The 25,895-nt window shown below is 46.6% G+C and overlaps 1 protein-coding gene across 1 annotated transcript in view; it reads right to left on the bottom strand.

Moving 5' to 3' along the window:
- Positions 1-2,508: 2,508 nt before the first annotated feature.
- The window catches only part of MUC1 (mucin 1, cell surface associated), a 221,826-nt gene continuing 198,439 nt past the window's right edge, over positions 2,509-25,895 (bottom strand). Inside the window, exons 41-43 of the mRNA XM_069650134.1 lie at positions 24,371-24,492; positions 21,614-21,754; positions 2,509-5,506 (exon numbers count right to left, since the gene is read on the bottom strand). Coding sequence (XP_069506235.1) covers positions 5,444-5,506; positions 21,614-21,754; positions 24,371-24,492 — 326 coding nt within the window. The 3' untranslated portion in view covers positions 2,509-5,443. The remainder of the gene's footprint in view (positions 5,507-21,613; positions 21,755-24,370; positions 24,493-25,895) is intronic.

Raw genomic sequence — 25,895 nt, 5'->3', positions numbered from 1 at the left:
ATGTTGGGCTGTTTACATAACCACACAGTTTGGTCCACTGTAGATTTGTACTAAGGTCCATGTGTGGGTTGGATTATTAATTAAAATGTATTCATGTGTGTGTGAACTTGTGCAATATATGTTTATATGTGTAGTGGTTTTATGTGGTATTACATTTTATGCAATACCTGTTTTAATACATGCATTTTACAATAAAAGTATATTTATAACCATGAAAGTTGCTTTGTAGGGTTGAGGAGGGGAGTCACCAGCATTTGATGCTCTTAAATTGTGTTTCTTTTCTCTTCCTGTTATATATGGATAATAAAGGCAGTCAGGATAGCCCCCGATGTTATCATCTCCCATCAGTTTCTTCCTTTCATAACTTGTAGTACTCTATCTTAATCTTGGGTAGCACGGACTTTCACCAGAGGCATCATGGCGCTAAAGAAGATACAAAGCAGCAAGACAAAAAGAAGATCACAGCTCAGACAAAAAGTAGAAAGCGGAGGAAACCGATTGGCCATAAGGAAAACCTGTGCCCAGGCACAATGATGCATTCTGCAGAATGTGCAAAGGGTTTACATGATAGAGAGGTTGGGCTAACAAGTTAGTATTATAGCAGTCAAGGCTGCCTTTAATAGTGTCAGAAATGACTGGAGCATGAAAACTAGAGGGCATATAATGGTGCTCTTTCTTTAGTTGTTTTAGTTTTTTTAAAAGGCACTACTACAAATGGCACTAATCTGGATCTCGGGTGAAAATTATGCCATGATTTTAATGCCAAGATTTGCAACCAACTGAACCGGGACTAGAACGGCACCGAAAGAGGACAAACAAATGTCGGGGCCCAAAAAAGTAAAGAGGAAGGAGGACCAACCCCCAACACCTCTCTCTTATCCCCATTGAGTTTAAGCCAATTTGACTCATCCACTCACCAACGGCTTCAAGGCAGGACCTGAGATGGACGGTCGTACCCTCCTTCTCCTTCTCCAAGCATAAGAATAGAAACGTAAACTGTAGGAATGAATGAAGCTGGCCAAAGACTGAATATAGATATTAAAAGGTAATTGGGAAAGTGCAGACCCTTGAGGGACACCACAAGTAATGAGAACATGGGATGATTTAAAAGGAAACAGAGACACAGATTGAGAACATGAGGAAAGAAAGGCACAGAACCAAGCCAGCGCTCTATCTGATATACCAGACTCCCACATCCTGGCCAAGAGGGGGGCATGGTCGATGGTACCAAAAGCTGCAGAAAGATCCAACAGAATAAGACCAGCCACCCCACCCTTGTCCCGAATAATGGTGACACCATCAATCACTGATACAAGTACTGATTCTGTACTCATTAGGGGATACCGCCCAACTTTATTAGCGTTAACGCCCACCCGTCCGGCAGTATTACCGCCGAATCACAGGTTGGGCACTATCTGCAAGTCCCCATTCCCCATTGGGTACATTGGACCCAATGGGGAATTTTTGCCACAGTTACTGTGCAGTAATACCGCTGGTGGTAAATGCATCAATAATTGGCATTTCTTCGGCGTGCTTACCCCCAGCATTAAGCTAGGGGTAAACACGCCAGACTCATGATAGGGCCAGCCCTTCAATGCAGTGGTAACACTGTTGCCGCCACATTTGAGGGATAACGCCCAATTCGTGATCAGGCCCAGAAAGTGGTTGGTCGCCTTGACAAGAATCTTGTCAATATGACCAACCATCAATTTAAGAAGGCAAAGTGGGATGGAATCCAAAGCAGGGGCCGATCTGAGGGTCAAAGTGGCCTGAACGACTTACACACAGTCCGTAAACTGAGAGGCATTAAGACCCAGCAGATCTGTGTCCCGCTGCAGGGGTGAAGAGAAAGGAATAGAAATAACTGCAGGACGATCTATGATGCTGTGGACATGCTCTGCAAGGTAATGCTAGGTGCTTTATCTGCTTGCTAGGGAAGGGTTGGACTGGGACAGAAAATTGTCCTGTTCTCCAAAAAAAGTGGCCCACTTTCACTGATCACAATTCATGGCTTTTCACCAAAAAACAGTTGTTAGAATTAACTTGGGATGAATTGATGTATGGAAATATGTGCAAATAGATGGATTTTGAGTGAGTAACATTGTATAAAACTACCAGATTTATATCGAACCAAGTTATTAAAGTGGCCCGCATTGGTCCCAAAAACAGTTCCACAACATTGAGACTTGCTGATCCTTAGGAACTGTCCTACTGCCCAGTGGACCAACCCAAGTCTTCTGGGCTATAAGTGTTTTTTTAGATGTGCCCTTCAATAACACATTAAAATGCACACATGGAACAAAGGGAAATAGACAAGGAACCTGGTTCCATTTCACTTTTTGGTACTATGGGAAAGAAAACATTATGGGACAGTGCCCCTCCTCCTGACCACCAACACTCTTCCTCGCAGTGGCCATGAGCTGGAGCCGGTCACCTTGGCTGGCTGCAGCATGCCTTTGCAACATAACACCTGAGCAGCACCAATAAAATATACATAACGCCAGGGGCCAACTTCTGCCTGGAATATTTTATTGTGTTACACAAGGAACCTCATAAATATGCATCTGGGCATGTGAAATCAACAATAAATCAGCAGTCCCTGAGCACAGCAGCTCAAGCACATTGCACATCGCCTGTGTTACTGGCCATTTACATACCAATATATATCTATGTCGCGATCCATGTACACATATATACAGTCATATCTTCGTAAAGGCATGTATCGTATAAAAAGAAGTCTTCCAATCAATCATACAATTTATTAAAATAAATACGAGAAAGAGACATTTCCAGTCTTATTTCAGCAGCTCCCATATCTTGAAAAACACATTTGCCGATAGCTGACAAGGAAACATATAGCAAGGCCTCCCACAGTCCTCTTGGCAGCTATGTCTTGCTCTTGTGGGGGCCACCATGAATTGGGTTTGATTTACCTTAAATATATAGGGACGAGGGCTGACCCTATCGGAAAGGGGTGGGGAGCAGAATGGCTTTGAAGGTGGGATTGGTGTAGAGCGATACCTGTCAATATTGCGGTGGAGCATCCCCAGCGAACCCCAACCAAGGCTGTCCGGTGATACCTCCCGACGGACTGTACTCACCCTTCACCTTGTTCAAGGACCCATTTCCTGACCCAATCCGGAGACTAACCGAGTTTCTTCATACACCCTGATGGGGAAGCCATGGGGATCATCAGAAACTCTGACCTCTTTTTGAGAGAGTGCAGGTTTATCCTCTGTCTACTAGATATGGAAACATTGAATCATTGAATTTTTCATTTGGAAATAACAATAGTAGTAACATTGCTAGGCAACCTCGACTACTATGGGTAACAGTACCATGGCTTTATCAGAAGAGCGCAATGGGGTGGCCCAGTCACGCTGCTACCTTTAACAGAAAACAATAGAGATGTTTTTCAGCAGCTTTGGGTTTGTTGTCCAATTTCTATATCTGTTAGGTCTCAGTGCTCCAGGACTTGACCTTGGGATTCATTCTGAAGTGTATTGTAGTTTTAATTGTAACTGCAACGGTCTGGCCCAGGGCCTTGTGAGCTTTTGTGAGCGTGAACTTCAAAATCCTATATTCTAAGAGGGCACATATCAGGGTTGGGTCTGAAATTTGCAATACTGTCCTTGGTCTGCACGCGCTTACTTGTTGTAACTGGATCTCAGAACGTTCTGTCCGATCCCTTGCTGGTGACACTCAGAGTGGCTTTGAGTTTTATCATTTGCAGTCTTTTCTTTATTTCTGGAAAACCACTTTCTTTATTCAATGTCAGGATCTTGCAGGATTTTGGGCACTGTATGTTCTAAAAACTCACAGAGTATATCTTAGTCTTGAGATTTGATGCCTTGGATTGTCAAGATTTGTTCCAAAGTCCCCCGGTTTCATGCCCTCTCTCCATTACTGATGTTCCCAGTATTTGTGAATTTAGTGTCTAGATTGCTGAAGTTCCCTGTGTCTTGCCCTAGTCTTAGATTTGGGTTCCGGTCTCGATTGTTGGAGTTCCCAGTGTTTGTGCCCTAGCCTCAGGTTTGATGGCCTGTCACATTTGTTGAAGCCCTAGTGTTTGAACACTGGTCCCAGAATGTTTTGTACACAGTGGTAGCTGCTGTTCCCAGCTTCGGTGCCCTAGAGCCACGTGTCATGCCCTTACTTGATAGCTCCCTTGCCAGTGATTATGTCCTAGAACCAGGCCTGATTTCTTTCTGGAAGATGTTTTCAGTGTTTCTTTCTTAGTTTTGGGATTTTCTGACCTTTCTCAATAGTTGACATTCAAATGGTTTGTACCCTGATATTGTGTTTTGAATCACTATTAGCGACAGGTAACAGACTCAGCCAATATGAAAGGTCTGCACACAGCTCTTCTCTTCAAATCTGCATAGAAGGTCGCAGCAGAGTAATAGGTAAAGCAGCATTTTAGGAAGAGACCAAGGAGCTTGATGCATTTTAACAAGATAGGCCTCATGAGGTTTCTTCATAGGAAAAAGAGCATGTTCTGAACTATGGGAGAGAAAGAACCTTGGCTATGCCAGAGATCAAACATCAAATGTCAGACCTTTCATCCTACAACTAAGCCTCTTTGAGGCCCTTTCAACCAATCAGAGAGTCCTCCCACGAAACCCAAGCACATGGGTAAATTAAATATGACAGGGGGGGTCGCATGAACAGAAAAAAAAGGACATGCCTGACAATGTATTGAGATTTTGGAGACTCCAATGTAGACCCACAAACCTGTCCCTAAAAGCTAAAAACGATAACAAAAAAGATATGTTTGAGTTCAAAGCCACTGAATGCAATTTGTATCAAAGTCTGACTTCTTCTGCGTGTCTGTGGTCACCAAAGGCCAGTTGCGTCAGAAGGGTGCTTTCTAGTAGTGTTGTGTGTATCTATGCTATTATCATGTTCAAACAGGACCAGCCTTAGTGCAAAATGAGCATTTTTATAATATTCTGGGAAAAAAAAATAATTTGTAACGCTTAAAATGAAAATACAAAGAAATTCCCTTCAAAGGATGTCTGATAGTGTTCAATATGAAGCCATATTTGTCTCAGCAGGAGAGATGTCCTCGACATGATGGGTATAGAATCTGGCGAATCCAGCAGTAATGAGAGAAACATGTTCCACACTGCAACTCTCCCTACACGGCAACTGGGGATTTGCTGCCACCCATGGGGACAGGATTGAGTTGACTCATGCCTCCTCAGCTAAACGATCCAAAAGTCTCTTTCCCCAATGGTGGTGTTATCCAGTTTCCCTGCCTCTCACCCTGCTTTTATTGGCATCTGTGGGTGGCTTGATACGGTGCAGCGGTGGGTATCATGGTGTTGGAAAAGTCAGCAGCTTGTGTAAAGTTCAAAGGGTGATGATGACAGGTGTCCCAATTGCTACAGCTGCATGTCCTGTGGTGCCGTCACGTGGAGCAATGTCCTTTTCATGGCTTCTACAGGTTATTGGACTCCATGGCTGGATTTGTGTAGGAGTAGGCTCCGTTGGACTGCTGTACCTGAAAGGAAGGCGGACAGAGAGGAGAGCAGATTAAAATCGGGAGCTAACCAGTTAGCTCTTCGCAGACATTGGTAAAAATCATAAGTACAAACAAGAAGCTCAGAGACAGAGTCTTCAATTTAGACCTTAAACTGGTAACTTAGAATCAACTCTGATGTTTCTGTGTTCCCAGAAGCAACATGCAACTAGAGAAAGGAGGGGTGTGCTTTACCTGATAGACCATAACCTGGCTTCGACTAGCCTATTGGTCAATGCTTGAAGGACAACCTTGAAGACCAGTGAAGGCCCATTGTGTGGGCCGATATGAGGTACTTCGATGACATAGTACACTATGCAGCTGAACATTTTAACCAATGTTTATAGCTCTATGTTCTTTAAAATGGCCCATTTGTCACACATGCTCTAAACATATACTCCTGGTAACTCTTAGAGCATTTTATCAAGAAAAATAATAAATGTTAATTCACAAATGTGGGCCATATATTTTTCTCAAGCCACCCCTCTGACATGCTTTCGAGGACTACTGACAGTAGGCCCTAATTTCCCATCCGACTCTTATATCATGCTCTCCACCTCCATCCTCATGCTCCTGGATCCATCTTTCACTTTTGACACATGTCTTCCCTTATGATAAGCCTCTATGAGCTTGAAATCCAGGATATTGCTCTCATTTGGATTGCCTAGTGCCTTGCTTGTCACGGAACACCAAGGCCTCTGGTCCTACACCTCTCCCTGAAAAAGTCCTAGGCCACTGCTCCTCACACTTTACCCCTCTCCTCAGTAAGTCACTCTCCTCCTCCAGGTTCTCCTACTTCCTCTGTTGATACCTAAATCTTCTTCTCCTTCCCCTCCTTCATCCCTGAGTAAGCCTAGAGGATCTCCATCTGTCTCTCTGCTGTCACTGGATGGTGCTTTGTTTCCTATGTTTAACTCCTCAAAGACCAACATCATCTGCCTCCTAGTCTCTATCACCCCTACTCTTCTCCTCTTCCTACTTTCTTTTTTCCTCTGACCGCCTCACATCCTCCTGTAAGGTGTTCTAAATTGGGTTTCTCTTCAACAGCATTCTAACGTTCTGTCACTTTTCACCACTAAATCCCCTACCGACAGGATCAATCACCTTAAAATCCACGAGTGCCCCTTGCTATACCTTTGCTCTCTTGACAACAGTCTCAATTGCCCAGCTTCTCTCCTACCACTCCCACACTGCCTGCATGCTTCCTGGCTTACCATGGGTTACCATGAACAACCTGTACCCCTACAAATTCCTTCTTCTTCTTCTATTGAAATCCATCGACAGGCTTCCACCTCCGCCACACCCATATACCTGCATCTCCTAATACTCTCTACCTTGCACTGCTCTTCAGTCCAGAACATCTCCTCAATCTGTCTATTCCTCCCCCATCCTGTACTCCCTCTCACTACAGCTCCCACTCCCTCCTTACTCCATCCACTGGAACTCCCTTCAAACTGACAGCAAAAACACCACCAACATTCTATTGTTCAATTACACCCTCAAGCTGCACATCCTTCACCTTCTAGGAGCATCCACTCTCTCTAAAAGTGTGACCCCCTGAACCTGAACCTCGCTACCACCACAGCGCTTACTATCATCTACTTGTAAATATGCCTGCCTAGACTGAGTTATTCATGTCTTGTTCTTTACTTGTTTGTTGCTAATGATTTGTTGCAACCACCATCAACATCAGGTCATCTGCCAACTATCAATTACTTGAAAATCTTTTGTAAAGAACCTGTCTGCCAAACTGCCCAGTCTACTGTGTAATGTTCTGTGTGTGCTGTTCGAAACACTTTGTCCTCAATAAATACCGCAATAAATCAGAGGCACGGGTATAGGCGGGCTAGAAGGAGGGAAAATCAGGGTAGGCGGTGCCTTTCAAGTCAGTCAAGTCAGGGGACTGGTGTGATATCCACTACAGTACCCCCGCACGCCCCCGGCAGTGCCATTGTGCGTCGTCTGAGCAAGTGATGCAGTTTCTGAACAGCTCATAGCAGTGCCACTGCGCAGCTCTCTGAAGTGTGCATCTATTATCCACTTTGAGGTCAGTTTTGCTAATGGTTAACTCTGAGTACCTGTGCAAAATTTACTTTGAAACTGTTCCAACTGCACTGTAAACAGCTCAGTAATCAGATGCAAACACTGTAATATGTGCAGGTGAGCCTGTCACCAGCCTTGGGGTTGGATAGGGAACATCTGATAGGCGGCCACCTCACTGCAGCCATCTCCCCACATTTTTGTGACACCCCTCCCCCAGTCCCAACCCCCCTTAAATATTTTTAAATGTGCACCCTAACCCCACACAAAAAGTGGGAGAGGTCGCAATAGGTCTGCTTTCTGTGCTTATAAAACCACTAGCATGTGTTGCCTTGATTGGGTGTGTCCAATGTCTACTAGGGTCTGCTCTGTGCCCCAAGCTGCATCCTCGCCTTGGGGCATCCTGGGAGTTTACTACTAGACTCTGCTGGTTGCCCTAGGACTGGAATGACACTTTCATGTCTGCTGTGTTCCTTAAGGTTGTTCACCAGCTACCAGTGTATGAAGCATACCCTGGAAATATCCTTCTAGGGTCTGCCAAATGCCCTAGGAGTGCCTTATCATGTTTAGGGCCTGTTATATGGGATAGGAGCAGAAGTGTAGCCAAGATTGTCTATCAAGTGGGTACTGAAGCTAATGTAGCTGGGTACACTGCAGTGACATTAACATCTGTAAATGCCCACACAGCGCTGCTTCTGTCTCTTTCCTGTCCTGTTATTACTACGGTTGAGGCTTCCGTGTAGTCCTTCCCGCGGGACGCCTGCTGACTCCGCTCAGCTGCAGCCGCTCGCATTGTGCATTCTTGTTTCACTCACGCGGCAGCCTTGCAGAGTTCTCTGCGTATTCCAGATAAGGCTTTCCTTCCGCCGGCCGATTCACGGGTTCTGGTTCCTTTAACCGTAGCCTTTCCGAATTTAGCCTCAGTGATATATTATCCCGTCTGGAATTCCAGGATTACCGTTCCACGCACAAGGTTTTCTTGTTCATTTTGTGTCTGTTTCTGCCATAAAACGTTGGACTGGAGAGTTTACTGAATATTCCAGGCCTGTGTTACCTGCTATCATCTGCCAAGTCCCTATGCAGCTACAGGAAGGAATTCATCACAATGTTTTTTTTTCCCCACAGGGCTTTTCCTCATTCAAGGGCTTAGCCCCAGGGGCACCTGCTTTTGTTTCATTTATTATTAAGGGAACCGGAGAGGCTTTTTGGGCTTTGTCTATATTCAGCTAAGATCCACGGACAAAAGATCCACAGAAAAAGAAGACCTGCTACAGTCATCAAAGCACATGCAAGTGCAATTCCATTGTGCTGCATGAACACTGGGGAAAAGGTTGCTGCATATATTGAGCGCTGTGGAAAAGGTGCTAGTTCTAACACCAAGAGAGGAGCACTGTGTTTTATTCCATAGTCTAAAGCTCCTTCCTGCTACTCCACAATTGAGAAGAAGTGCCTTTCCATCAGGTGGGCCATCATATGGCTTGGCCACTACTTACACTGTGAACAATTCTCCCTGTTTAAGAACCATCCTCCCGCAGCAACAACACTATTCCACACAGGCTTTGGTAGTTCTTAACGCTCCAGCCTTTCTACTTCAAGACCCAGCACTAGGCTGTTCTCTTGCACAGGAATAAGGATTTCTTTGTCCCAGAGCCATGGCTTAACCATGCTTGCTATGCCTGACCAACGGTCTCTTGGAGGTGGGTGTTTCATGGATGTACATCCCATTTCAAGCCCCATCACTCCAGCCATGCTTCCCCACTAGGGGCAAACCGATTGTATAGCCACATCTGTGGCAGAGAGTAAGATCTTGCATGAAGTACAAACTACTGCAAGATCTGGAAAGGGCAGCAACCAGTGCTCAGTGTGGAACAGAAGCAGAGAGGACAGGACCCCGGGACACAAGGAGATTCCCTGTGGGACCTGAAAAGAAAGACGCAATAGACTATGGAATCCAGCCCCAACAGCAAAGACTTGAAGCCCAAAGCTCTATAGGTTTTCTATGAGGATGACATTCTGGGGAAGTGATCTTCAGATGGGCAGATAGTTGGAAGACCCCAATACAGAGGTGGGGAGGGGGGTATTTTCCTCAGCCCTGAGGACAGAGTATTGGATACGACACTTGGGGCGCTTATATGACACCATTCTCTGCCATAGAGGTTAAAGGGAACACTATGGCAATTTATAGAAGGTGGAGAGATCAAGAGGAAAGACTTGACAATAGTCATGTACCCAGATTATACCCCCACAGTGCAACGAGCAAGGAACTCCTTCATCCCAATAAAAGTACAATTACGAAAGCTCAATCTAAAATACATGTTGTTCTACCCGTCGCGCCTCAAAATTCTGCACAAAGGAAGAGCGATATTTCTAGAGACCCCAGCCGCAGCAAACATGTGACTCGAACATAATAACCTGGCTGATGGCAAGGAGGAACCACCACGGTCAGACTTGGGCTGACTACGCACCCGCCATGGCAAGAAGAGCAAAGCGATTCCCCCACACGAATAGAGACAGCAGACAATTATACTACAATTGAGTCCTACTGTGATGTAAGCCAGATCGGATAGGAGCTCGGAGGACCACGCAAAATAAAAGAAAGGCGACCCACCCCACCGGAATCTGTGCAGGTAATCCGCCTGCACACTACCTGATCCGGAAGGCCAGGAGTGGCCTGGAAGGTTCGGGACCCCCTGAGCGCTGCAAGTTGAAAGCAACTGCTAGGGGCAGTTTGTGTTGTTTTTTGTTTGTTTTCCCCATTCACACAATGGGAGTTACTCAAGTTAAAAATTCTCCAACAGGTGTAACAGGTGGTGCCGGGGAGGACGGGCACGGAGGGAAGAAGCCAAAAAGGGGTGAGCGAATGGAAGAGGTTGACAGTTGCTGGACTGAAGCAGCGGAAATCCTATTAACCCACCATGGCAACTAGAATAAAAATAATTACTTGGAACGTGAGGGGCTTGGGAACTTACCTACGTCGGAACAGAATCAAGTCCTACTTGAACAGAAAGGGAGTGCAAATAGCACTGTTGCAGGAGACACATTGCACGGCGGACTCTCTGGCCAAATTAGGCGAGCATTGGGGAGGACAACGAATTGGAACCACCTACTCCAAATATGCCAGAGGAGTATACACCTGGATTCACCCCCAACTCCCATTCCATTTTATTAAGTCTGAGATAGATCCAGAAGGCAGGTTTGCGATACTATGGGGCCGACTAGAACAGGAAGCGGTATGTATAGTGAACTCCTATCTTCCCAACACTAATATTCCGGCACATCTGAACTCAATGTATCCCAAAATCGCCCCATACAGGCACGGCATCTTCTTTTGGGCAGGGGACTTCAACTGTGTACGAGATCCCAACCTTGATAGGTCCCAGCCCCACCCGAAAGGTCCCTCAGCAGCCACGGTAGCCCTATCCCTATTAATAGATGGACTAGATCTTGCTGACACATGGAGGGAGCAGCACCCCAACGCCCGAGGATACTCGTACTTCTCCTCCCCACATGACCTTCATACGAGGTTAGATTACGTTTTCATTATTTCTAGAGGTGGGAAATGGATTGATTTTGATATGCTATGTACTGAGTTTAATATTGAGAAAGTGTCTGTTGTGGACTACAGGAAATTGAAAAGATGCATTGGTGAAATTGTGGTGAGTGACTTTGAGGTCTTGGAAAATATGGCCGTGGATTGTCAGTCTGTGGCGAGCAAGATTTATTGCCAGATGGTTCAAGCTACAAAGATAATACTGGATTGGTGGATGAGTGGAGTAGGAGATTGGGTAGTGAGATCACCATTGATGTGTGGAATGAGATGTGTGCGAATGTGCAACTTTGTTCGGTTAATTTGTGTGAGCGATCTAGGCAAATTAAGGTTCTTAACAGAGTGTTTTGGTGTCCGGAGAGGCTCAGAAGGAGGGGCTTGTCTGATTCAGATGTGTGTTGGTGTTGTGGTTTGGATGTTGGAACTCTTGAACATATGCTCTGGGATTGTGTCAGGGTACGGGGCTTTTGGAATGAGGTTTGCAATGTGTGTTTGCGGGTCCTGGACTGCAACATTGATTTGGATTTTAAAACGATGGTTCTGGGCTCTGGTGAGTTGCTTGAAGATCGTTCTGTATCTAAGAAAACAATTTTGTTCAGAGGAGCGTCGGTGTCCAAGAAGCTAATCTTGAGAAACTGGAAATCCCGGATTCCGCCAACTGAAGATGGCTGGATTGATGAAATGATTTCGCTGGCAAATATTGAGAAGGGAATGTATAAGCGTTTGGGGAAACTGCGGGTGCATGCTAAGGTGTGGGATGCATTCCTAGAACTATATTAGTGAATAACTGTATGTAACCCTGAATTGGCAAATGGAATGGATATTTGGCAGGGATGTGGGTTTTTTTTTTCTACATGCTGTTTCTTGTGTTGTGATTCGCCACTTTTGCTTTGTATTGGCTTTGTGATTGATGTTCCTTGTTGTAGTAAAATCTTAAATAAACAATAAAAAAAAAAAAAAAATAGACAGTGCACAACACCTAGGCAGAACCATCTCAGACCACTCGCCACTTCTAGTAGAATGGAACCACGCTGGCCCTAGACCCCCTATCCCTATGTGGAGAATGCCGATTGACGCCCTGGGTGATCTGGCATTCAGGGAGGAGCTGCACAACTTTATAGACAACTTTATAGAGGTAAATACCGGCAGTGTCGACCACCTGAGCACGATGTGGGACGCCCTAAACGTAGTGATAAGGGGCGAACTATAACAAAAGCAGGAGGTATTAGAAAACAGCTGCGAGGCGAACTTGACCAGTGGGAGCAAGAGATTGAGCAATTTGAGGCCACCCCTGGTGAACACTCACCAGAGAGAGGACACCCTCAAAGCACTTAGAGTTAAATGCACACCGGCATGGGACAGACTAGCTAAATTTGACTACACCACCAAGATAACAGAGCGCACACAGAAGCCGCCGAGTAGAATGCTGGCCTGGCTGTGCAAGAAAGAACACCCCAGGCACACAATCACCAAGATACAGGATGCAGACGGCAATGAATTCCAAATACAACAAGGCATAAACGACACCTTCAAGCCTTTTTATGAACACCTATACTCCCATAAGGACCAAGTTCCACGAGACCAAATCACAGATACATTGGAGGAAATAGGACTCCCCAGACTAACTCCTGAACAGACTGAGGCCCTAGATGCAGACATCACGACCGAAGATATAACAGAGGCGATTAAATTGCTGGCCAACTGCAAGACCCCTGGGACCGATGGGCTACCCGCTGAGTTTTATAAAGCGTACGAGACCTCCCTAACTCCTTTATTACATGAGATTTTTCAAGAAGCATATGAGAGAGGGATATTTCCCGACAGCATGAGAGAGACCCTTCTGATCCCGATCATTAAACCTAACAAACCTGTCGACGAATGCGGCTCTTACCGCCCAATAGCCATGCTCAATTATGATGTGAAAATACTGACAACGATATTAGCAAAGAGGTTGGCTAGAATCATAGGGGAGATCGTGCACATGGATCAGTGCGGCTTCATACCGAGCCGGAACACGATCATGAACTTACGCAGATTACAACAGGTTATAAACCAAACTGAGGCTAGCACGGAGGCATGTGCACTGCTATCCCTTGATGCCATTAAGGTGTTCAATTCTATATATTGGGAATGGCTCGTAGTGGTTCTAGAAAGTTTCGGCTTTGGCCCGGGGTTCATTAGGTGGATCAAGATACTTTACACAAAACCCAGGGCTAGGGTAAAAACCGGAAAGTATGTATCCGAGGTCTGGGACATATGCTGGGGCACTAGGCAGGGATGTCCACTATCCCCCATGCTTTATGTGCTAGGACTGGAACCTATTGCCATCTATTTTCGGAAACAATTTTTCGATGCTGGGATACGCCTGGGGGGAGTGGACCACATCATCTCACTTTATGCAGACGATGTGCTGCTATATGTTACGGACCCACACAATAATGTGCCCACAATGCTAGGTGTCTTAGACAACTTTGCGAAGGTCTCAGGCATACAATTTAGCAGGGAGAAGTCCTGCCTCTTCCCTCTAGCTGGCCTCAAGAGCAAGAATATTGTAGAACTTCCTTCTGTGGGGATACAGTGGGAGGTCACCTTGTTTAAATACCTGGGAATACAAATAATGCACACCCCGCACTGATGCACGAACACAACACAAAATCAGCAATCCCCGTCTTAAGAAAATCCATGAACCTCTGGGCAAAACTTCCCCTGTCTATGATGGGCAGAGCCTCAATAATTAAAATGATTGTTCTCCCTAGATTCCTGTATAGGTTCCAAAATGTACATTGCTACATCAATGCTTTCTTTTTTTCGCCTGCTAGAAGTGATACTCTGTGATTTCCTATGGGGGAAAGGAAGACGCAAGATAGCACTCACCACCTTGGTCCTACCGCATAGCCAAGGGGGAATTCAACTCCCAAACTTCGAGAAATATTATTTGACAGCGCAACTCAGTTTTGTGACCAAGTGGCTAGCAGATGACACCACATCTGAGACGCCCCTGCTGCAACCCTTGGTCTCCCCGATCCATCTGAAGGAACTTATTTGGGCCCCCAGCCACCTGATGCAAATGCCCCCTTCTTGGCTGCCCTAGGGCGAAAAGTTTGGCACAGAGAAGAGGCACTCGCCCAGGCAAAGCATCACTACTCTCCAGACATACCAATGATCTCGGACCTATGCAGATCCGACATGGACCTGGAAGCTGGAATCCACACGGGCCAGTTTCTGTGGTATCAAAGGATACGGACTACAGCACGAAACAAGTGGACAACATGGCCGGAGGAACTGGAATCAAACCCTCTGATCACACTATTGTACAGCTTGGGAGAGGGATGGAGATCAGTGTCCCAGATCTATGGCCACTTGAGTGACACCCCCAAACCACGAAGTGCCGATCTGAAAAGAAGATGGGACATGGGCCGGGAAATGGCTGATGGAGAATGGGAGAGGGCTCTAGCGTACCCTAAAGCAGTCTCCAGAAACCACAGATTTAGACAAATACAACTGAACCTGTTATACCGTACATATTTAACCCCATCCAGGCTGGCGAAATTCAATAAATCACCACACTCCGTCTGCACCTGGTGCGGAGAGAATAATGCGGACTTGATTCACATGTTCTGGTCGTGCACCAAAACACAGTCCCTGTGGGCCACCGTACAGCTGACAAGCGAAAAAGCAGGGTTGACTAGGTACAAGTGGACCCCGGACGAATGCCTTCTGGGAACGTACCCCAGGCCGGCCAAACTTAAACACCTGGCCAAATTAATGGACCTCATGTGCATACTGGCAAAAAGGACAATTGCAATGTCCTGGAAAAAACCAGCAGGATCCCAACAAAAGGTATGGCACAGAGAATTGGAACGTTGGGTACAAGCTGAAACAAAGGCATGAGAAGACAGTGTTGCCAGGTCCACGGACGCCTCGAGCATGACCCTAACGGCCTGGAAAGAACTCACAGGATCCTTGTTTCACCCCTTGGATGACAAGCCCCCATGAACAAGAACAAACCTATGGAAAACGGATTCACAACCAACATCAAAGGACCCCGAGATCAACTAGCCACAACTTCACTGGGTCCTTACAAGCTCAAGTCCCCTCTCACCCATCCGCCCGGCTTGCCCAACCCCCTCTGAACTGACAGACTGCCCTGCCATGATGGAAGGAGCACTTGGAGACAGTTAAAGTTGAATTGTTACATGTTAATGTTTTATTACGAAATGCTTATTATCCTCTAACTATGGACATATTTTATGTCATGCAAATGTAAAAATGATAAATGCCAATAAATAAATTTAAAAATAAATGGCAATTTATGACAGTGACCATGAAACTATTCAACTGGTGGAAGGTGCACCATCCTAGGGACTTGGTGGCAGGGGATCCTGTGTGATTTCTTCCTCCCCAAGCACATGCCATTGCTTCAATACATGAACTAGCGCTAGGAACTCACTAGACACAGAAGAGGCTGATACTGCCTATAGTTTCTCATTGCAGGTAAAAAGATTGCTACTTTGAGAAAGCACTGAAGGGGACTAAGCCTAGAAGAATGTGACCATCAGAAAAAAAAACCATCACCAGTGTTCTCATAAAATGACTGCTTACACTGACTAGTGGATTGTGTGTAACTTCCTAACAAAGGCCCTAAACCCTTTCCAGCCACCTTCATTTTGATCTGCCCCCTCCACCCGGCGGCTAATCACTATATGTGCATGGTAGCATGCCTGGGATCCCTTAGATCTGTATTGGAGTTCGCCTGGGTGGGGGAGGGAGCGGGTTTCTGGGCCTCCAAGCACTTGAGTCTACATGGGTTTTGCGTGTTTTGTGGGGAGCAGTTGGTTGTGACCCCACCCTGCCAGGCTGAGGCAATCAAAGGCAAGGAACCCACGCATTTCACTAGCCTTATGAAACAGAGATTAAGGATTTGATGGGGTTTTTTAACCTTTGTGGAAAGAAAGAAAGATCAACAAAAAGTACTTTCTGTTTTTCAACTGGGTGTTTCCTTGGCACTACTTAAGCTAATAAAAATCCATTAAAGTATGGACGCAACACAGGACCGGAGATGGAATATGTGTCGGCATCCATGCTGCAATTAGTCCTGGGGTCATCTGGAATTCATGACAGTCACAGTAACCCAGTGCCAGTGCCTTCACCAAACCATACACCTCCAATCTTCCAGGAGAAGTGCCTTCACCAAACCATACACCGCCAATCTTCCAGGAGCAGTGCCTTCACCAAACCATACACCGCCAATGATCCAGGAGCAGTGCCTTCACCAAACCATACACCGCCAATCTTCCAGGAGCAGTGCCTTCACCAAACCATACACCACCAATCTTCCAGGAGCAGCGCCTTCACCAAACCATACACCGCCAATGATCCAGGAGCAGTGCCTTCACCAACCCATACACCGCCAATCTTGCAGGAGCAGTACCTTTGTCAAACCATACACCGCCAATCTTGCAGGAGCAGTGCCTTCACCAAACCATACACCGCCAATCTACCAGCAGCAGTGCCTTCACCAAACCATACACCGCCATTCTTGCAGGAGCAGTGCCTTCACCAACCATACACCGCCAATCTTCTAGGAGCAGCGCTTTCACCAAACCATACACCGCCAATGATCCAGGAGCAGTGCCTTCACCAACCCATACACCGCCAATGTTGCAGGAGCAGTACCTTTGTCAAACCATACACCGCCAATCTTGCAGGAGCAGTGCCTTCACCAAACCATACACCGCCAATCTACCAGCAGCTGTGCCTTCACCAAACCATACACCGCCATTCTTGCAGGAGCAGTGCCTTCACCAACCATACACCGCCAATCTTCTAGGAGCAGCGCTTTCACCAAACCATACACCGCCAATCTTGCAGGAGCAGTGCCTTCACCAAACCATACCCCAACAATGTTCCAGGAGCAGTGCCTTCACCAAACCATACACCGCCAATCTTCCAGAAGCAGTGCCTTCACCAAACCATACACCGCCAATCTTCCAAGAGCAGTGCCTTCACCAAACCATACATCACCAATCTTCCAGGAGCAGTGCGTCGTTCAAGAATTAAGGCTTTCCTATGTGTCTATTTTTCGGTTGCACCCAATCTAAACAAAGACACATGTTCTAAGAGACAAAGACCAGAGAACCTTTGAAAGGCTACATCTCTCTTAGGCTCCCAGAGGCTATAAGAACTCGGGGCACTAGTCTGCTTGACAACACTCAGATATGCAATGGTCCTCGAGAATGCTCAAAAGTTCAGGACTAGGTGACATACTAATGATGTGTCTCTAATTTGTGAGGGGACAAACACATGATTGCAAATTCCCCTAGGCCAGGGTCTGACCAATATACCAAAGACCAAGGTTAAAACAATGCAATGTTTCCCAATAGAAATACATCCTATCACCCTCTCTTATTAGAATCTCTTTGCAGATGTTTCTGTGTATTCAAGTTCAAGATTAATTAATGTCGTCCTTAAAATTATCTCACCTATCCGTGTGATATAACTGATCGCATTAATTCTGGTCTGTTGCACTTTCAGTTTTCAAGGAGATAAAATGGGCATCTATTGAACACAGTCCTATAGCTGGTTCTGCATAGATCGTAACCTGGCCCCGCGTCCAACCAAAATTCAGAAAGCCTAGATCAGCCAGGATTCAGCTGAAGGCCCAAACAGTTCACAGCCTGACCTAGAGCCTAGCCATCATTTTCAGACCAGCACAGAGGCATGCAACAGATGGAGCCTGGACCCCACAGCCTGATGACAGGTCACAGCCCTTATCCGGGCCAGAGAAATAGACCTGACCTAGAGAATTACCTCAGATCCACCAAACACTGCCTCGGCAGAGCCCAGCCACAGCCCCCAGAGCTCAGCTACAAATCCCAACTTGCCAAGATCTCAGCCTTGACCTAGTCCCAGAGCCCAGCCCTGTACTGAAAACAACCCTTATCGAGGTGCAGTCCTGCCAACAAGCCATCCCCGCGAGCAATGAATTCAACACAAACTCCATTTGAGCCAGATCCTTTAGTAAGCCCAGGCCAGACACCACCCTGAACTGAAGCTCAGCACAGAACTAAACCCAGACTCTATTCCAGGTCATAGTCCATCCCTGGGCAGCGTTCAGGCCAGACTGGAGCTAAGCCCAGCACAGAGCCCAAACCAGATTGTAGCTCATCCCAGAAGCCAGACCCTGGAGCCCAAACCAGAGCATAGTATGTACAATAGCTGAGGGTTATCAGGTGGAACCAGGACTAATATGTTAGCGCCCATTCCTCAAACACATACAGAACCACACACATCATTGGAAAAAATCCATGAAGAGATACCACTACCTCCCGCTTCTGTGCCCCCTCGTGACACCTTCGCATTGGAGAGAGTATGCTGGGCATTACTGGCAGCAAAGCTCAAAGAGAGTCTGTGTGCGCATTATGTTTTGTTTAATTAAGACTGTGCAACCCTGGCATTGGCCATTAGAGTAACAGAGTGATTCTGGACATTTCATTGGTAGAACTCTAAACATGTAAGTTCAGAATCAGAGCTCGGGAGGAGTCGTGTCATAGTTACTTGCAGATGTTTCTGTGCATAATGAGGAGTGGCAGATGCAGTTGATTCCGAGAAGAGCTGCACACTGGCATAGGTGGGACCCTGTCATTCCAACGTCGGTGCCACCCCACAAGCGAGCTAGCAGGATTGGGAGAGGTGTGGTTCATGGCATAGCAGACGTAAGGCACTACGCTCTTTGGGGAACTTACATCTTGTAGCCCGCCCTTACATGAGAGTGCTCTCAGGCTGCCCAGGTATCCTATTTGTAAAACAGGTCATTCGCATCTGTTTGAGGGTTTCCAGCTCTTTCAAATCCTAGGAACTAGATCCACAGCAAAGACCCTGTGGTGCACTGATACTCACTCTCTTTACTGTAGATATCCGAGCCCAGCCTTTCCCACTACAGCGTGTTGCAGTGTCTTTTAAGAAACGGGGAGGAAGCCTGTTAGCACTGTAGAAAACACCCGAACAAATAAACACCCGCCCCTGATCACTCATGCAGAGGCTTATCAAGGGTCACTGTGCACCCTGATCACTCATGCAGAGGCCTATCAAGAGTCACTGTGCAGACTGATCACTCATGCAGAGGCCTATCAAGAGTCACTGTGCACCCTGATCACTCATGCAGAGGCCTATCAAGAGTCACTGTGCACCCTGATCCCTCATGCAGAGGCTTATCAAGATTCACTGTGCACCCGGATCACTCATCTGATGCAGAGGCTTATCAAGAGTCACTGTGCTCCCTGATCACTCATGCAGAGGCTTATCAAGAGTCACTGTGCACCCTGATCACTCATGCAGAGGCTTATCAAGAGTCACTGTGCAGACTGATCACTCATGCAGAGGCCTATCAAGAGTCACTGTGCACCCTGATCACTCATGCAGAGGCCTATCAAGAGTCACTGTGCACCCTGATCCCTCATGCAGAGGCTTATCGAGATTCACTGTGCACCCTGATCACTCATCTGATGCAGAGGCTTATCAGGAGACACTGTGCTCCCTGATCACTCATGCAGAGGCTTATCAAGAGTCACTGTGCACCCTGATCAATCATGCAGAGGCTTATCAAGAGTCACTGTGCAGACTGATCACTCATGCAGAGGCCTATCAAGAGTCACTGTGCACCCTGATCACTCATGCAGAGGCCTATCAAGAGTCACTTTGCACCCTGATCCCTCATGCAGAGGCATATCAAGATTCACTGTGCACCCTGATCACTCATCTGATGCAGAGGCTTATCAGGAGTCACTGTGCTCCCTGATCACTCATGCAGAGGCTTATCAAGAGTCACTGTGCACCCTGATCACTCATGCAGAGGCTTATCAAGAGTCACTGTGCAGACTGATCACTCATGCAGAGGCCTATCAAGAGTCACTGTGCACCCTGATCACTCATGCAGAGGCCTATCAAGAGTCACTGTGCACCCTGATCCCTCATGCAGAGGCTTATCAAGATTCATTGTGCACCCTGATCACTCATCTGATGCAGAGGCTTATCAAAGGTCACTGTACACCCTGATCAATCAGCAAGGGATGTATCGAGTCCCCGATTCCTCACTAAGTCACAGGTCAGGACCATGATTTCTCACTAAGGGCTACACCATGCTCTGCCCCTGGTTATTGAGATGTCTCCTACGATCAACACAACATTGTTTATTGATCTGCTGAGTCAAACGTTTACTGGCACTGGCCCATCATTAAGAATAAGATCTCTCATGGGTCGGCTGACATTTGTCAATTAGATGTCGTCTAGCTTGAATCTGGCATTCGTCAGTGGGATGTATCCTGGGATAGACATATGTAGGTGAGATGCCTCCTGGCATTTATACTCGTGGTTGAGAAGTCTCCTGGAACAGACCTGCTATTATTCAATTGCATGCTTCACGGGCTGCCCCTGCAATGGTTGGTGCCTTATTTTACTGCGCAGATGGCTTTGGTCAGGGAATTGTCTCCTGGGATGGGTACTGTTTACTGAGATGTCTCCTAACATGGCCGCATTGCTGATCAGCAAGAGGTCTCCTGCATCTGCCACTGGATCAGTGAGATACCCTATGAAATGAGCACTGGCCATTAATACGACTTCTGGTCTGGACCTGGTATTCGTCAATGAGAATGTCTTTTTAGAGTGGGATTGGGGTAAGCATTGGCCACTCTAATGGCTCTTGCGATGGGTCTGTCATTGGTCAGAGAGATGTCTCCTTGAGGATCCTAGAATTGGTCAGTGAGAGGTCTTCTTGTATGGGCACTGGTCAATAAGATTTCCACTGCAATCACTTAGCCATTAGTCAGTGAGATGTCTTCTTGGATGGACTTGCCATTGTTTAGTGGATAGCTTTGGCATAGACAGAGAGATATCTTTTCTAACAGGGGCGGCATTAATGAGTGAAATGCATACTAGGACTGGAAATAGTTAGATGGCTCATGTAATAGGACTAGTATTGGTGAATTTGACATCACCTTTGTGGGAGTGGCATTGGCCTCCTTGAATGGATCTGTCACTGGTCAGTAAACAGGCCTGTCATTGGTGCATGCACGTCTTGGATGGGGATTGAAATGATGTGTGAGATTTGATTTGTCTGTGAAATGTCCCCTTGTGATAGACCTGGCATTGGCCAATGAGAGTTCTCCTTAACTAGAGTTTGCACGGGTGAGTGAAATGTCTCATAGTTTTGGCAATAGTTAGTGAGAAGTCTCCTGTGGGATGACTGGCATTGGCCAGTGATATTATCTCTTGCAGTGGGCGCGTCATGGATCACAGAGAGATCTTTTTTGATGGAAATGGCATTAGTTGGTGGATAAACCTGCTATTGTCATGCGAGTCATCTCATTGGATGGGTCTTGAACTGGTGAGATGTCTCTTAGGATGCACATTGGTGAGTAATATATCTGGTAGGATAACCTTGCACTGGCCTGTGAGGTGTCTCTTGGCAGAAGGTTGGTTAGAGATGATATTTACTGTGTTCTTACCTCATATGTGCCTTTCTTCCCGGGTGCTTCATACCGTGTATGTGTCTGGTAGGCAGGATATTCGTTCATGGGGTGATATGACCCTCGTGAGGCGAAGATCTCCATCTCTCCCTTCTTATTCCGTCTGCACAGCCTCAGGAGCTGAAAGAACACAGTAGGTTGTTAACACAGTGGGCAACATAGGAAGACGAGCGGGCCAGAGGAGGGCATAGGAATGGAGCACAGGAATGGGTGTAGAAAGACTGAAGGAATGACAGAATAGTACAGGGACTGAAGAGGTCATGGATAGGGTGGGCTGAGGAAGTAAAAAAGGGGGTTAATTGGTGCACAATGGTGTAGATACGTTACAAATTGGGTTCTATATAAACATTTCGATTTTCACATTGTTACAAAATCCCTAAAAATGTCCCTTTCTGACAACCTCTGTTTAGTATGAATACATTTTTTATTCTTTTTGAAAAAAAGGGGATTGTTTACCCCTGATACTCTCCCTGTATACCATGCGTATTCCTTCCTTTTACCTTTATTTTAAGAACCCTCTCTACCTTTTTCCTCTTTTTTTCCTTCCCTTTAAATTTGTTTTACTCACCTTACCTGTTTATGTCTAAATCGTTATAAAAGGGTGGTCAAGGAAGGATTTGTATTATTTCTTTTACCGTAACAGTGTTTGACCACGGCCAGAGCAAGAGGAGCATGGAATCGGGCAGAAGCTTCGGCCTAATTGGATGGGCACATCCTCAAATAATTTCTGTCTGGGGTGAACAGTGACCCAAGGCATAACATTACATGAATGCACCTTCTGTGACTGGTTCAGGGACATGCTTTCCTGACGATTGGTATACAACTTTCTTTCTATACCGCAGGCATTGTGCCATGGACATTCATCTCAGTGTTGGCCCATCTCATATGCCAAGATTCTGAACTCAAGCACTGTTAGCCAGTCTGCGAGTGAGGTGGCAATGGCTGCCGCCGTGGTCTCACCCAACGGGCAACACCCCGCTGCTAAAGTTGATAAACTGACCAAAGCAATTATCACCCTGGCATAACGAGCTGGGGTGCAAATGTTGTTTTAAAAGGTTTTCTGCTCATGAATTGAAAATAAACCCGAGCAAACATGGCCAGCAGGGAAACAAGCGAAGGGCACCTGAAATCAAGCCACTTTTCGATTTCTATGGTGGCCAGAAGGGAAGAAGGATGCTGGTGGGTCCAGTGTTCAGGTAAGTGTCTAAGATTACATTTTGTAGTGTGGGGCAAGGCAGGTGGGAAGACTGGCCTCTGAAAGAAGGTAGGGTGGTGTGGTGTGTGAGGCAGTGGCGTGCTTAGGAGGGTGTCTGCGGGAACAGAGGGCACAGGGAGAAGTAACCTCCAGCTCATGCAGAAGGTTCCCAATTATAGACAACATCAGCCTGAGAACCAAGCAAGGGGATTGGCTGCCTCCTGGGCACTGGGGGCCAATGGCCTTTAGGGGAAAGCCTGAAGGGCTACACTCCTGGTATAGTCCACGGTGTTTTTTGGGCAATTTGGGCCACTTTAATATATGGCAGAGGAAGGGGGTGTCGGAAACGCAAGTTGCGTTCCGCCCCTGCTCTCTGACATACAAATTGAGGAAAATGTGGCGATATCATTAATTGAAAGAGTACAAGTCACAGGACTTTTATGCTTTCAATTAACAGTATGGACGGCTAAAAAAGTACCCCAATATGCTTTGAAAGACATTTTCTCCCTACATTTGCCCACACGTTTTCTCCCAGACAAGCAAGTCTATGGAGGGTTCTTTCTTGATGGACATGAGTAGTCTTGTGTGCTCCAGGCTATTGCAAATTCCTGTCCTAACTCTCGACCTATGCACGCCCTCTTCTTGCCTGAAAGAGCAAAGTCACTGGACCTCCTGCCGAGACCAGTATGGAATCTGTAACCCTCCACCCACCTTGTGTGGTTGCCACAGTGAAGCCATGGACACCGACAAGTCTTGTGGAAGGCAGCGCTAAGAAGGCCATAGTGCTGTATCCTCAGTGCCTCCTGAACATTAAAACCTTCATTCACAAAGCGGCCCTCTCTTTTTGAGCCTTTCTGCAAACTCTTGCTATTTCTGCAGTAGCGCTTTTAATGCATCTTTGACCGCTCAGAGCGCATCAAGCGGCGGTCTGCAAACTTTGGCGTTCCAGATTTTTCGGACTAAAACTCCCATTGGCCTCAGCCTGCATATCCAATGGCGAGGGATCATGGAAGTCATAGCTAAATCTATACCTGGAGCTCCGCAGGCTGCAGAACAGTATCTTATGGAATGAGCTCTCTAGAGAGCCTTCTTTTTCTGGGCTGAAAACCAGTGTCACATTCCCAAATCAGATGTCTGTAAGAGGGGGCACAAAGACTTCAGGATTCTATTTAATACCTTAACTGTTACATTGAACAAATTCATGGTCTGCACATTCTTAGAAGAAACACTGGCTGTACTGCATTGCTACCCATGGGCGAACAGTGGCAGTTCGTGCCCGGTTTGGCTTTAGGAGTGGGTGAATTGTCAATGAACAAGGGTACACCCCCTGATATCGAGTGCATCCTTCTGGTTTTAGACTCCTAGCAGTGACCCAGGCTGCCCATTCTGGGTGGCTGAGACCTCCCCACTCCCCAGCTGCTCAAATCTCTCTCTCCAATGGCTTTCTGGGGTCCACATGGTCCCTCGCCTCGCCCCTCGCCCCTACACACACGGGCTTAGGCGTTCAACCCCCACGTCTGCTTAATGGATAGACCTCTTACCAGATACAGTATGTAGAGGAGGGCGAGCAGCACCAGGAAGCAGACCAGGACCAGCAGGGCAATACCCCAGCCTGGCACCAAGGGTCCACTGGTTGGCGGGCTGTTTAATTCACTTCTGCTCACTGAAACGAAAAGCGTGAACAAGGGTGAGAGGTTTCAGTGCAACATATTAACAAGCCGCAGTGTTAGAAATCTACAACCTCGGTGTGGGCCATGAGGACGCCGACTGCCAGGAGGCAACTACAAACAACATACCAGCAGCACTTCCACACCTCACCTCACACAATGACCACACACTCTCAGCCCCCACTTTCCACCACCACAGACACCACTGATAAACCACATTCTTTATTGTGCATTCGGAGCATGGAAGGTGAGGGTTCGTAGGTGGGCATATTAAGATAAAGTAGTGTAAATGCTTTGGAGAGAAGGAATGTGTGTTCACAACATCTGGTTTTGAACAGGATATGATATGGCATTTATGATATGGCATTTATAACGCACCTATGAACAAGAGCTTCAAGGCGCGAAAAAAAGGCGTAAGCTGTGATCACGAGTCCTTGTGTGCAAGAACACAGTGTGCACACAAGTGGCATACACTAAAGGAGCGTGTGTCCAAGGCCTGTCACACACAGAAATTAGCATTCTATGTGTCCACAGACACCAATAAGCGGGAATTCACTCAAGTGTCACCAGATAAAGTATTAAACACATGATCATAGATAGGATTGTATATATCACTTAACCAAGAGGGGAATGTGCATTCACATGCCATATTTATTTATTTATTTTATTGTTTACTTGTTAGGCACTTATACAGCAAGTCAAATACCTTTTCAAAGCGCCCACACGGGGAGGGGAGAAAACAAGGGGGTGAAATACAAAATAGATTAATTAATAAGACTAGTGGAGGGTAAAGGATGGAGGACGAACCTACTATCCCTTGTGAGTATTCAGAACGTGCAAGTGCAGCAAGGAAAATGGCAGAGGGCATAAGTGCTGGGGGTCCGGGCTCATGGGTGAGCCACAGATGAAGTGCTTGGGTTGATGAGTGCTACAAGGCAAGCGGCCATGTTAGGAGTAAGTGCAAACCTTCAAAGCGTAGGGTGTGTCAAGGCAAGTGCTGAGGGTAGACAGGGGCTGGACAGATTGGGTGTGGGAGGTCAGGGGCCTCGAGGATGCATAACAGACAGAGCAGCTGTTCACTGGGGAAGACAGCGGATGACAGTGCATTGACATGAGGTCATAGATGCAAGCGTTGTACATTCACAAGTGATCACAAACGCGCCAGTATGAAGTCACTGCAGTCACAGAAAGAACAACCGTTCATTCAGACCTATTGTCAGAATTGGACCTATACCTGAACACAAAAACAACTGCTGTGAATTACATTGGATTGACAGCGGGATCGCCTCTTGACACACTGTCACAAACAGCAGCGTGCTGTCACACATTCTCAAGGAAGCGGCAAGCGACCATTCGCCGAGCATCAGGAGGAACGTGTAGTCACACATGAACACAGCTA

The sequence above is a fragment of the Ambystoma mexicanum genome, chromosome 1p (genome assembly GCF_040938575.1).
Source record: "Ambystoma mexicanum isolate Mex_15411 chromosome 1p, UKY_AmexF1_1, whole genome shotgun sequence".
Classification (NCBI taxonomy): domain Eukaryota; kingdom Metazoa; phylum Chordata; class Amphibia; order Caudata; family Ambystomatidae; genus Ambystoma; species Ambystoma mexicanum.
Note: the sequence above shows the minus strand (reverse complement) of the source record. Positions and strands in the feature narration are given on the sequence as shown.